Raw genomic sequence first — 14,751 nt, 5'->3', positions numbered from 1 at the left:
AGTAACTTAGTTATATTCCACATACTGTATATCTTTCTTTAATGAATAATAATTTAAAAAGGCTAAAACAATAACAAGCTTGTCTTGCAATTAACATGCCTCAGTAGACCTACGGTTCAGCATCATAGTGCAAACTGAAATGTTAGCTTTCACATGGGGTTAGTGATACTCACTTCTGCTGGTGCTGCACCATGTTTATCAGCAGTGCCTCGAGGATTCTCATAACCATTGATGAGCTGTCTTGAAACAGATGAAAAATCTTGAAAGAGGTCACAAGAGGCACAAACATCTATTGACATATTAACAGGACAGATGTATTCAACTCTAACGAGAGTTGTAAAAACTGTTGGACAGATGCTGCTTATGATGGAAGAGCTCCTGGAGCTCTTTCCTTGCAGCAGAGAGCAGCTGAACTTTTAAAATAGTGAGTAAGACCAATAAGATGAAAAGCTTTGAAGTTTCTGCAACACAGATGGGTTTATTCATGAGCAGAAATACAATGCACTTAATGTATTCTCTCCTTAGGTCATTTCGCTTTTTATAGACTCATATTGCAACCAGCTTTGCTAGGTACACATTAAATAGTTTTGTACTGCACCATTAACCTAGCACAATGTAATGTACTAAACTGTAAATGTGGCCAAATTAATGATTATTCGGGAAAACCCAAACAATATACAGTATAAAAGGAAAGTGTTTATATTCATGTAATTTTTGTATTTGTTTAAGTTTTCCTTAAATTTCCAAACCTTTTCACTCTGATAAGAGCTAATTCAAACACTCTACTCTTCTGGAATCCTGCACTGGAATTAGCCCAAAGACGAGCAACCAGATACATTCCTGAACTTCAAGGAATGTCCTACGCTGATAGACTAAAAAGACTGAACCTTTTTTGACCTTGAGCTGAGCGGATTGCAGGGGAACCTAATCTATTTGTTCAGAATCCTCAAAGACAGTGACAAAGAGAACTCGATTGAACTTCTTCAAGATCAACAATAAAGCCAGAACCAGTAGACACAAGTAGGAGCTATGTGAATGTGAATTTACAACTGTGATCAGAAGGCATTTCTTTTGCAAGGTTTGTGGGAGTACAGAACAAGCGACCCTACCATGTTTTTAAATCTGATACCCTGGCTTCTTTCAAGAAACACATACTGTAGATGAGATACTTGGATTAGCTACTAACCAAGGCTAAGATGCACCAAATGGCCTCTGTTTTGCAGGTTTTCTTTCCAGCATGCATTATTTTATAGAATGCAGCTGGAACCCTCATCTTCCTTATTTTGCAACAGGTATAGGGTGATTATACATTGTGAGAGTATTCTGGGGATGCATAGTCATAAATAACAATCAGCACTGGGAAAACTTACTTTTAAAAAGTAAGCCATTACTTACAATACATGTTACATGTTCATCTTGCGACAACGGGTGTCAACAACTCAATGACAACATAAAAAGTGGTTTATCTAATCACATTCAAGTTATTGTGAAAACAAAACAAGAAACAATATAAGGTATGTGTCAACAGGCTTGTGCTTATATGAATATTATAAGCAATAACATCTTGTTCTGTTTAAACAGAGTACGTACATTAGAACATATTTCTAAATTAACAGTTATGCTTAATTTAAAACTAATATTATCCTTGATCTAACCCTTCTTTTTTAGTTTCTGACTTTATTTGCTTGTGCATTTGTGTTTAGCCTCTATATGTTTGTACAGCTGGTAGGGACTTCTCTTTTTATCATGGGATTATAAACTGATATTGCCCCATAACCAATGTGCAGTAGATGTGAAAAGACTTTGCAAGTACCCCTTCTTTCCTCCTCAGAAGGCTTCAGCACTGATTATTCAAGGTGAACCAACATCTGAACTTCCCAGGATGGTTCAGTTTCTTAGTGTGGTTCTGCTTTGTAGAAATTTTGATCTTGTTCAGTTATGTTTCAATGTAGATATCCAGTCCAGTTAAAGACTAAATTTGACATACCATAAATCCCCTGTCTTTTAATCCCCTGTGAGTTTTTTTATTGTCTGTGCTTTAAGCAAATTCTATTGCCAATGTGCTCTTTTATTTTTATTATTTTTTAATTATATTAAATGAATAATGATCAGTTTTGCTTGCTAAGATTAGTAAGGAAAATTCTTTCCACAGCTCATGAATATAGTAGATGAAGTATACTTTCTTCATATGAAATGTTATATAATTCTTCCCTATAACTCTGCATTCATCGAATCATATGATATAAATAACAGCATAATCGTGTAAATTATGAGCACCAAATGACAGTAATTCACTCCAGATGGTTACATAGAGGAACTTTGAATCTACCTCTTGCATTCTATTCTTATAGCGTAACACTCAAACTGTAAAAACTCTCCTGCACAAAGAAACTGCACACATGCCATAGATCTATTCTAGCACTTTGTTAATATTAATCAATGATATTCTCATGTTACACCTCATTCAGTTGCCAGCTGTTGTTTGAACCCCCCACTCTTCCCTGGAGTACCCCTCGTCTAGATAATGTGAGGAGATGAAGCAGGTAACGAAGCCCTAGCCTCAGTACTGGGTTAGGGTTTATAGGTCCCTATTTGAAGAGTAATAGTTAACCTGTAAAGGTATAAACAACAGCAGCTGACCATAGACTATAGTACAGTGCCCATTAGGTTCAGCTGACTGATTAATGACCCCTGAGTGCTCTATTCCAGTTATTCACAGGCTTTCTAAGCCATTTCTCATCCCGCTGTGTGTATTTCAACAGTACTGTTTTATCTACTCTTCCATTTTTTGGAAACAGGTTATTGTGATAAAAAAACAATCTCTCCCGCTGCAAATTATATGGTACCTGAACAGAATCCAGCTAAAAGCAAGTTTCATTCAGGTTAAAAATAGACTTAAATGATATCCTTAATCAATATTTATATTAGATGTTTTATAATTCTTTAATGCCTCCAGTGCATAATTCAGTGCTTACAGTCAACACCTTTTCCTTTGGATGTTTCTTGATAATTCTGTCAGCTATGTTAGCCTCCCATTTTGTTTCTCCCCAGGATCACACCTGTTTTGGCTAATTTAGTTTGTACATCCTCTTAAAGATCTCCACTTTTGTGGTTGTGTGGCTTTTTGTAAACTAACAGCCATAGATAATACCAATTCTTCAAGGTTGCTTAATGAAAACAGTCATCTACAAAATTGTTACTCTAATCCATATTGAACAGACATATAAAGGTGTTCAGTAGCAAACCAGCAAGGCACCACAACCTTATTTACAGACAGAACGCTCTTATATAACTCCATGTGAGAGTTCTCCATTCTAAATAATGCAGGCGCATACAGGTGAGACTACTTACAGTATGTGCACGTGATTGGTGTACAATCTTTTACGTCTCTGACGTCCATTTTGGTGAACTCTACTGGCATATTACTAGTCATTACAATCATTACATGGGGAAACCTCCCACTGTACTTTGTAAATTTTAGATAATGGTACGCCAGATAATGGTATGCAAAAAACCAAATAGGTGTGGTGAACACAAGTGTTATTGTACTTGGCACCTCCTTAATGCCCTTTGACAGAATGATTTCTTCCTTAGAATTTACTACTCATCTAATAATTAAATAAGTCATCAAATGTGACAGACCTCAAGAAAAGAGTACACTTGAAATATCATTGCTATTTAGAAACACAAAATCCCACCTGTTGACTAAATGTAACAGTGCGATTTTAGTAACAATGGACAAAGAACCAGGCCAAAGCAGCAAGCTCTGGGTTCACTGAACAGCGAACAGACATTTCCCTCCCAGGAAACACACCCTGGACTGTTAAAAGATGCAAAGACTTAAAGACTTAAAACTGATTGTTAGAAAGTATGTTTAAATGAATTGTAAATATTGCTGCTTTGTTAACCATGTACCTAAATTGCTTGGTATCAATCCCACCCGGTAAAACATTTAACTTTAATAAAAAATATGTAACTTTAAGTACAGGCCTGCAATGCTATCAAACATATTTTTCACCTAGTCATAAGGAAGCTGTTTTATTGTTCTTCATGAGTCTTATCTCTGAACAGTTACATCATGAAAATACAGGTCAATCAGTCAGTGTTTTATGATTGGAATGGCTGTCAGACTGAATGCACTAGACTCAAGAGCAAAACTGAAGCCTAGTCTTTTAAAGTGTACAGTACACCCTGAAATCTAACTGTTTACAGTATGCGGCTCTGTGATCGATTAACATTTAACTGTCACTGTTTATCATTAATTGAGAATGCATTTGTGTCGATTTTCAAGTTGCAGTTCCCAACTACTCTTTTTTGACAAAAGGCTCTATAGTTCCATATTTTATGAAACTGCTGCTGCTTTTTTGTATTTTTTCTTCAATATACAGTATTGCATAGTGGATTACTTTGTTTTGTTTTCTGTAAAGATAAAAGATAAAATGTAAAAAGAAGGTAACTTTGTAAATTTGTGTGCAATTGAAACTTTATTCCTCAATTAGCAATTGCTGAATTGCTACTGTTATTTTTATGCCTGAAATAGGTCATAAACTGCTTTGTGAAATGAAGTCCATCTGCATATTGCTTCTGTTAAAAAAAACTGTTTGGGCAGTGAACTCCAAGCTTAATACATAATATTCTAGTTTCACTTTTAATTTATTTGCAATGCACTCACAGTATTAAAGTAAGTGGCTTTAAGGTAAAGGTATACTATGGAGATGTAGCATTTCTGTTATCAATACGCACTTCAACACAATCATATTAAGATAATTTTATTATTTTCATCTTTTTTATACAGTCAAAATAATCATGTACCACCACTTGGGCTATCCCAGTCATAGTCATTTGGTTTCATGTCCCAGTCTTGAAAGCACAATATCTGGATTTCAGAACTTAATCTGTGCGATAGAATAGGAACACCAGCCCAGCACAAGAAGTTGAAAAATTATACATCAAACTAAGAATGAGGTTGTAACTTCACTGGTCTTAACTGAGTTAAATTTAAGTACAGATCCTCTGTCTTTTTAAAAGAAGCTGGAAGTTCCTCATTTCAGGCTGCAGATTGAGTGATTGCCCAATCGATGGGAAAAACACAGTCATATTATCATGGAGTCAATAACTCAGACAGACTTTTCATTCCAGTACAAGTGTGGTTAATCAGCCACAACCATTCTCCATGTTTCACTGTTGGATATAAAGACATTTGTCATTTGTTTGTCCCGTTCTTCTTCAAATGTGTTGTTGTCATAAAGCTATGCTTGTTTTTCTCCTAAATCAAACTTGTGAACCTCATACACTGCCTTTTACCCTTTGAGAGTTATTATTAATCACTGTCTTTGTCAATGATGCCTCAGACTTTTAATTGTAATTTTAATTTAACTTTTATTTATAAATATATATTTTCCATTATCTGTGACTCTGGAGCCATAATTATTGAAAATACCTTGCAAACTGATTTCAACCAAAATTACACAGTAGCTGCTTAGCCACTATGTTATACTTTTGGTGCTTTGTGTGTGCATTGTGAATTGTTCACATTAATTATTTGTAAGATTTCTTTTTCTAACATGTTTGCAGGGGTGCAAACCAACAAAGCCTAAATACTTTGTTAAACAACAAAAACATTATTTTCAGAATGTGTACTTAACTAAAGTGCTTTGTTTTTTGGATGCGTGTACTCAAATTACAATCCTTAGAACAAATTGTCCTTTACTATTCCTTTGAGGCACCTCCATTAAACTTCTTCTTTCATCAAATTGCACTGGCTTTTGCACTGGCTTGGGGTGTGATTAGATAAAGCAGAGCTACGCCCTCAAAGAGTCAACTTCCTCTAGTGACATACTGTAGCATATTGGTATCCCACCAGAGAGCCAAATGATTTTTCAAATAACCAGTTCACAAAAACAAGAAAAACACCAAAAAGGAAGATACTGATATAGTGTGCGTCATATCAAAGATGGGAGAGAACTGCAAAAAATAGCCATGGCTTTACCTGAGAGATCAATTTGAATCAAAAGATGGTTTGTTTTCCAAGGGTAGTGGGAATGTCACCTTACATCAACTTCTCAACAGATTTCAGGAAATACATTATTTTTTTATAACTATATGATTTAATTTAGGTAGTTCTGTTTGGATTGATACAATGTAATTTGTTGGATTGAGTTTAACTCGCTGCAAAGCTCATGCTATTAGAGTTGTTACATAGTTCCAATTCTCAGACACTGTGAGACAGAACAAGATTGTAACTTCACCTTAAAATTGAACTATTATAAATAAATAAATAAATGGGGTGTAAAAGCTTTGCTAAGTAGATATTGGTGTTGAATTACTATGTAGTACCTGCACTAGTCCTAAATGAATGTGAAAAAAATAATTTTCTTAGGTTCCACCTTACTTGATCATTAACAGTTAACTGCTTTCAAAAAAGTTGGGAGCTCTCTTGATTAAAATTTTATAACGATAAGTCACAATTATGTAGAGATTCTGTACAATTACATGGCATTACTGTTAGACTACTGATCTAACATGTTCATCTGCAAAGTGAACAATGCAAAACTAATGACATTTAATCAGAAGGCTGTGTAAATTACAACAGTAGTATAAAGACAGTGTACATGAAGCTTATAAATAAGGTTGACTGCAAACAGAGTTTAGATACAAAACAAACCTGAAGAATTTCAAGATGCTATTTATTTTTAAGAGTTAATTTAAGACTTCTATTGTCAAGCCCTACGTGATGAATTGAAATTGAAATTGAAACAATTTACTTGAGTCTGAGGACTTTGAAATTCTGTCCTAGTGGCTTGGACCATATATCCACGCAAAGTCCTGTAGAGTGTATTGTAGATGCTAAGGGTATACTGTGTATAAAAATAAAAATATATGTGTAACAAATGAATTTCTAAGTTAAACAAATGAATGAATTGGTAATATTTTATTTGTCCAGAGAATAACCTTTAATTTATTAAATGTATGCAATTCATTTATGAAACTAAAGAATTTGAATACAACATAAAGTTCTCCACTCATTACTCTAGTTTAGGCATTGATTATGATATATAGATGTTTTCTATGCAATAATGTTAATACCATATGATCATTTACAGTACATTGTAATGTATATATATTTCTGTTATTTTCTCTGTAGAGAAAGTACCGCATCAGCTATAAACATACAGTACACACTGTTAGAAGTTCGAAGCTGCCTGCACTAATTGTTCCACAAACAAGCAATTTAAAACTGAACAGAAGAACAAAACCAGGAATCAGAGGCTGAAGCCTTTACAGAAAATGAGAATGAATTTCACAAAACAGCAGGGAATCTGGACGTGGATATAAGGCTTGAGTATCTAGAAAAACATTATGCCCTCCACTTGATTGGTGTCTTTTGTAAATGTTTTTCACATTGACTCCAGCTCCTACTTTTGCTAAGTGCCGATCCCAAGCAATCGGTTCTCGCATCTGAAACAGAAGAAGCTGTAGCTCTTTCAGACAAGATGTTGTGGAGGGAATTCTGAACATGCTGAATGAACAAGGACAGGGGACATTCAAAAATACATTTACAATCCTCAAAATTAACATGACTCAAACCTCAAGAGGATCCTTCAAGTTCTGTAACAAACTGGTAGAGACCCTTCAAAGCAAAATTGATTGCAGCTGCTGTCTTCCATGGTATCCATGTTCAGGACCCGTTAGCCCAAGGATGATACTGTACCATCATCCAAAAAAGTAAGAGAGTCTAACTTCAAGCAAAATATCGCATCCATACAGACTACACCATGTGGTGTATGGCAGTATTATGAGGAATATGTCCTAAATGTACAGTATTGTAGGCTCCAATGAAAGAGAAGTTCATTTATCACATGGTAGAGGCTTTAAGAGAGATATATTGCCAGTGTGTAATGAGGATAAAATTTATTTTCACTCACAGGTCTGAACTACACCAAACAGTTGTTCTTACAAGCTTTCGCTGGACCCTGTAGAGCTTCACATGAATTCCTCACATTTCCTCATGCTTTTGCTTCTATGAAGTGTTCTTGCACACAGGAAAGGGCAGCCACTCAAAGGAGGGCACACCTCTAGCTGCTTCAGCTGTCTGTGACAGATCCTTCAGTGTTTCTAGATTCTCTAGCCCAAGGAGTACAAAACTGATACTGAAGCTGAATAAGAGGTCTTGGATTTAGCAATTGAAAAAAAAGAATGTTTTTGTGCGTACAATACAATAACAGATTCGTTATAGATCAAATAATTTTATTTCCCAATTTGAGGTTTAGATCTAACTGTGAGTGTGTGTAATATAGTGATGCCTTCTGATAAATATAAATGAAAGGAGCAGATTTCCAAGGGAAGAATTTAAAGATGACTACTTTTTTACTTCTGATAATTAAATACTACTATGAGATCATACCTTTGTACTGAAGTAGTTTTCTAGAAGAATACTTTATCATTGAATTAGTTACATTTTACCACAGTGACAGTATCCATACAGGCTACAACATGTGGTGTATGTATACCTTTTACTCAGGTAATATGTGTGTTTACCCTTTTCCAGCATCCCCTTAAACTTTGTATATTTCAATGCAGATCTTTACCCTCTGCATTGGAGATGGAAATAAAACAACAATAAGACACAATTATGTAGAGATTCTGTACAATTACATGGCATCGGATATCTTTTATTGTGAGCTACATGGTTTATCTTTTGAGCACAATTCTTTTTCTTTTCACTTTGTTTACAGTATGTGTGGTCAGTACCGTAATATCTTTTACTGCAAATCAGTCTTGGGAACGGGCTGCCCTTTCAGGGCTGTTTCTCAAACTTTGTTTTCCTGAAATCTCCACACAATCAGTTCCCCTAGGAAGATCTTTTCATTGGAAAAGCAACACGCAAGATGGATTCTCCCGGTTAGGCCATGTTTTCAAGGTTTCCTGACTTGAAACTACATTTAGCTAGGACAAAAATGAACTGCAGGCCTGTACACAAAGATAAAGCACATATTTAATGTTGCTGTGGACCTAAGTAGAGTGACATTAGACATGGAAAAGTAATGCCACAGAGACCACAAACCACTAACCACAGCTTGACTCTGACTTCCCCAGATTTTAGCAACAGCAGGTATTACTGTAGGACAGTGCATTCGTATTCATTGTGCCAGGAAGGAAGAATGGATACCCTGATAGAAAGTCTTTGGTATCTTTTGTTTAGATTAAATCTGATTTAATATTGATTGTGGATGTAGCTTTGTAAAAGGTACGATACTATTCAATTTAATGTGAATTTGCCTTTTGCAGCAACTACCAACAGGCGTTTAAAAAAATATCCTGACCATCAAACATCTTAATGTTTTTTACACAAGATAAATACAGTATTTGTTGTTTTGTGTTATTTCAGGTTTAAATGGCTGTTTACCCCTTTTCATGCAAAGTTAATCTGTACTGCATGATAGTTTCACATATGTTTGTTCCAAGCTGTGTCATTCCTACAGTATAAATCCCATATTTATATATCTTATTCTTTCAAGTGGAATTGGACCACAGTCCAACAGTATACTGACTTGTGAACAATAAATCAGTGTATATAAGAGGTACTTTGGAATTTGGGTCTGGGCATGTTTAGAGTCCAAAACAAAGGCCATAATTTCTGGAAAGTGGAATATGAAGAAATGAAACACAGTTTAAGAAACATAGAATGGGATAAACACACTATAGTACAGTGCAGGAGTCAGATGTCATCTGGTAGAATATTGTGCTCAGTTTTGCTGCTCTGGAAAGAGAAGAGGGACCAGAAGACTCCTAAGTTGACAGCCTAAAATAACCAAAATGTTTTGGTCACAAACAGATGACCAAAAGAGAACCTGATTCTCCAATACTCCACACATCTGCATTAAATTCTATTAACCTTACTACATTTTCCTTCCAGATGCCAGATACAATGTATTAGAAACACTGAATTTCTCTTATAATGAGGTTGCATATATTGAAATTGCATTTGATAGTACAGTATGTGTATTACAATAATTGTCATGATTCTCATTGTGAGTATGAAAGGAAATGTCTTTCATATTACATCAAACATAATGTGTCCTTATTATCTAGCACCTAAAGGATGATCGCGACAACACTGTTTATGGCAAAGATTTACAGAACATTTTCACCTTCTGTAACAGTGATTTGTAAAGATCTTTTTTTTCAAATGAGGTGAAGAGACAGATTTTGGATACTTAATTCAGCCAAAATCTTAAGTGGAGTAAACTAGTTGGCATTTGTTTCGATGGATGTGTATCTTAAATAAAGATCTTATTTTCTCATTATGTTATGTGGACAACATCCATTTTCATACAGATGCAGTGGAGTGTAAGGGGTTTGCTTAGCTACAGTAGCAAGACAGCTGCAAATTAAGATAAGCAACATACTGTATGAGGCAATGATAAACCTACTCATTTAAAAAAAATATGTCAACAATGTTTCACATTTGTGATCTATTTATTGACAGAAATGACAGTATTTAGAATAAGATCATAGCCTGCAACATAGTGTGTTTCTTCATTATGCTAGAGTGCTATTACTCAGCCATTTCTGTTTTGTCATTGAAAAATCTAAATACTGTATCTTTATAAATATATGTATATCTTTCAGATTTTTTATTTGAATGATCATGTGTGTGCAGGTGTCTCTATTGCTATTTTTCTTTCAACATGAAAGATTGTCATTATTTTTAAACAAACAATTGCAATTGCACAGTATATTATTATTGATAAATTCTCCAAGATCAAGATGAGTTTCTTCCATGCAAAGCATTTATATTTCTTTTTAAAGCAGAACTATTTTGGATAGAGAGGATTTTAGTTCAGGAAATAAAATGAATAAACCATGATTGTCATCATGTATTGCGTGTTTTATAGAAAGGAGGAATGTCAGAGAGACATGATGAAAAACATTGTGTAGCTATGACTCAGATAACAGAAGCCTTCCTTGCAAAGTAATAAACCAACTTGTTGATCTTTCTTGTTTTATTTCTAAATCATCTGAGCTTCATTAACATCTGAAAGAGAAAGCAGGCTATTTTCTTGAAGAAAAACAAGTGTTTTCTATACATCTATTCATATAGGGAAAGTCTAGCATGTAGTACTGTACATGTGCCCTTTTCACTGTAGGACCTTAACAGCTTGTGGCATATTTTCACCTTGATCTGCTTATTGCATTTATCAATAATAAATGTAATTTCAACAAACCTTTGGCCTTTAGCTAACCTACTCCATAAATGAACTTCAAACCTAAACATAACTAACTTTATTGTTAGAAATAACATTCATCTCAAAGCCATAGCATCTCTCTGGATTCCTGTATTCACAAATGAAGTCAGTATACTGTAGGTTCGAGTTTATAACCCTTTCACCGTCACCTACTGTTGATCACCTAAATATTTTGTGCCACAAAATAAGTCTCTTCAATTATATACAGGGTGACAAGAAAGCAATCGTGCAACATTGTTGTTTAAAACACTGAAAGAACCTACGTTGAGGTATTCCTTGGGTGGTGCTGTGGCTCTGTGGCTCAGGATCTGCGCCCGTGGCTGGAAGGTTGCCGGTTTGTACACTGCGGCCACCATAGGAATCCGACTCTGTTGTGTCCCTGAGCAAGGCCCTTAACCCCAACTGCTCCAGGGATGCTGTATAAATGGCTGACCCTGCGCTCTGACCCCAAGCTTCTCTCTCCCTGTCTGTGTGCCCGTGTGTCTCATGGAGAGTAAGCTGGGGTATGCGAAAAAAAAAGACAAATTCCTAATACAAGAAATTGTATATGGCCAATAAAGTGATCTTACTCCTGTTTGTTCTGCAATGCATTTTAATGACAGAAATCCCTCCTACGGATGTTCTAGAGTATGGGCATTTTGGTTGTTGGAGGTTTTGATTTGGTAAGAACATGAAACCCTGCTTTTCAGGAGCATTTTGCCTCTAAAGCTCAAGTTGTTGTAGAAGGATAGGCCAAAGCAAAAAGTGAGGGAAAAAGGAAGCATCCACCATAGACAGTAATATTTACTATGAAGCCCCAGGGGCACACTTACTGTAGTTTGAACAATCCTGATATTAAATTATTCATCTGGAAGGGGGAAACGGGAGACACATATGCATCTCAGCACAGTGGGTTTTCTCATGAGGAAAAAAAAAATACTACCATCTGTTTGTAAAACAACACCAGAGTATTGAATATGGTCCAAGTGGGAACAGAAGCAAGGGGCTTTCCATGTTAAGGTTCGTGAGAAGCACGGGGTAATGCTTCTTCTGTCACATCACAGGACGCGTTTCTGCTGATGCTGTTGCCGGCCGTGTGCGACAACGCCTTCTTGTCCGCCAGGAGTGACTGGAAGACTTTCCTGTCACATTGTCTCTGTACTCTACTCCTCTTCGAGGAGTGACAGCACTATTTTCATTAGGAATCGATTTTTCTTCCAATTATTTTTTTTTAATGAAACATTCACTATGTGCTTCTTTACAGCGTACCAAATGTCCATCTTATGATTACGGGATAGGCACAATACTAATAACGTTGCGTTGGAGACGAAAATTACCCAAGAGTATAAGATACACAAACGATAGGATTTATTATTTTTTTTTATTTAAGAGTGGTTCAAGTGAGTGAGGAAAAAATAGCGAGTTTCTGCTGGAGCTTGGTAAATCAGGTGGTTATATGCCAAGTTGTTTGTTTGTTTAATCCTCCTGTACTGTTCTTTTATGGTTGTTGCGCGTTATCAGGGCGAGATGCGCTGCCCCACGCAGTTCCACAATGTGTAGAGTTCCGTGTTTTCCCTTTCTCCTGACTGGGTGAAGCGCTGTCAGATGCAAGGGCCAGCTGTTGCGAGGCGGCTCGGAGTGGGTTACCTCTGTCGCACCATGCACACTGAGAGAGTTCTGTTCTTTGCTTGACTCCTCTTAAAGAGCACCGCTCGGGTGACCGGCTGTACTGCCCCTCCGGTTTTGAGCGTTTTCTCCTGTACACTCGTTGGGATTTGTCCCGCACCAGGGAAGATTTCTGTCTTTCTGAAAACGAAAGGATGGAGGCATGGCTGGATGATCACTTGGACTTCGCTCATTCTTATTTTGTAAGAAAAGCTACACGGTAAGGTCAGCAAAGGGCTTGATCAGCGGTGAAAGAGGAAAATATTTAGTTTTATTATACTAGTAATAATACAATGCATTTGTTATTTAAAACTACAAACATACTTTGCACTTTCATCTACTTTCCTATGTGCTGATAATGTAAAAAGGTGTTTTTAAAAAATACATTTGTTTTTGCAGTTTAAGACTTATGTTGCGTTTGAAATGCAAACATTTAGGTATAGTAATAACATGAAAGATGAAATATTTTTTCATAATTTGCAACACTTTTACCAGTAGCAGTCTTTTGGCAGATCCCTGTCTAGAGTAGACAGGAGTACTCAGTAGTTTGCAATACTGCAACACTAAGTTCGGACGATGTCACAAAATCACAAGGGTTATGTATTTAAATATTGTATTAAATTTAGTGTTTAGGCACGTTTGTCTGTAGAGTTGGAATAATCCCAGGTGCTTTTTCTTTAGCAGTTCTATTGTCAACTCAAAGTATTTTAGTAATTGTGTCTTTGCAATTTGTGTCGTGAACAACGGTTGTAAAGTTAATGTGTTCGTTAACTGCTTTGTAAAAAATATTCCAAAGGTACCTCTTTTAAGTACACGTAAATGTTATCGTTGTTAACTGTATTGCTGAAATGGGTCTTTCGCTTTTTTCCGTTGGCTACTAACGCAGATCTCATCCTCTTTAGTCGCAGTTTGTGTTCGTGCCATAGGACAGACGCAGGTCAGGAGTAGAGATGCCAAAATAAACTAATACCGTAAAAATAAAAATCTAAACTGTGTTTCGTAATTACTCGCACACAGATTGAGTAATTGCATGTGAAATTCGCGCAACAATGGTATTCACCTCGCCCGAGCTCCAGTTTTTGTAATAATTTATTCGGACCAAATCTTTCTGATCCTGTGTCCATTCATTTCTTGCCTACAGTACCTCACACGTTTAACTGCAGTACAATAATTACTATAACTATTACTGCAATAATAATTAAAATTGAGTAAGTTTTCTGAATAAGAACTAGCCTTAATAGTAATATTAATTCCATGATAGTAAATTCGTGCACAACTTTGACAATTTATTCTATTTTTATTGTTATTGGCGTTTTGGCAATGAATGGCAGAAGTACACTCTCACATAGTATTAATCAATACCATCTATATACATTTGATCGCAGGCATATTTATTTTCCCTTGCCAAAGTATATCCTTTGAAATATTTGCTTTGCAGTGAAATTGACCTGATGTAGCATAATTACAGTAATACATATTTAAGAAGTACTTTTTACATCTTACATTTTACCTGCACCTAAAGAAAATCTAGTCGATTCAGTGAACATTTATTCAGGTCCTCATTTTATTTTTTCCCCCTAAATGCAATCTCGAACACTTAAAAATCCTCTGTGATCTAAGAATCCTCATATTCCTTATCCTTTTTATTTTACATTAGTTTATACTATCACAGAGACATCTCATTATGGTTTGTGTTCAGAGTAATCTGCATAGAATATCAGAGATACCTGTAATAACTTTTTATATAGAATTTATATAGTGCCTTTTATGGTATGTCAGGAGACTGTACAGTATAAGAATCAAAATTATATTGAATTGGCTTCTTTTTGGAAAGTAAGCTGTAACTATATTGATGTAA

General features: G+C 35.7%; 1 protein-coding gene across 6 annotated transcripts in view; it reads left to right on the top strand.

Moving 5' to 3' along the window:
* The window catches only part of LOC102682301 (cGMP-specific 3',5'-cyclic phosphodiesterase), a 65,504-nt gene that overhangs the window by 12,856 nt on the left and 37,897 nt on the right, over positions 1-14,751 (top strand). The window contains exon 1 of one of the 6 annotated variants that reach the window (XM_015345951.2): positions 12,271-13,113. The exons of 4 other annotated variants lie outside the window; for them this stretch is intronic. In XM_015345951.2, the coding sequence (XP_015201437.2) occupies positions 13,049-13,113 (65 nt within the window). In that variant the 5' untranslated portion in view covers positions 12,271-13,048. Of the gene's footprint in view, positions 1-12,270; positions 13,114-14,751 lie in introns of those variants that run through there. One more of the 6 variants, XM_015345954.2, reaches the window with a different exon arrangement.

The sequence above is a fragment of the Lepisosteus oculatus genome, chromosome 1 (assembly GCF_040954835.1).
Source record: "Lepisosteus oculatus isolate fLepOcu1 chromosome 1, fLepOcu1.hap2, whole genome shotgun sequence".
NCBI lineage: Eukaryota > Metazoa > Chordata > Actinopteri > Semionotiformes > Lepisosteidae > Lepisosteus > Lepisosteus oculatus.
This window is presented reverse-complemented; position numbering and strand designations above follow the sequence as displayed.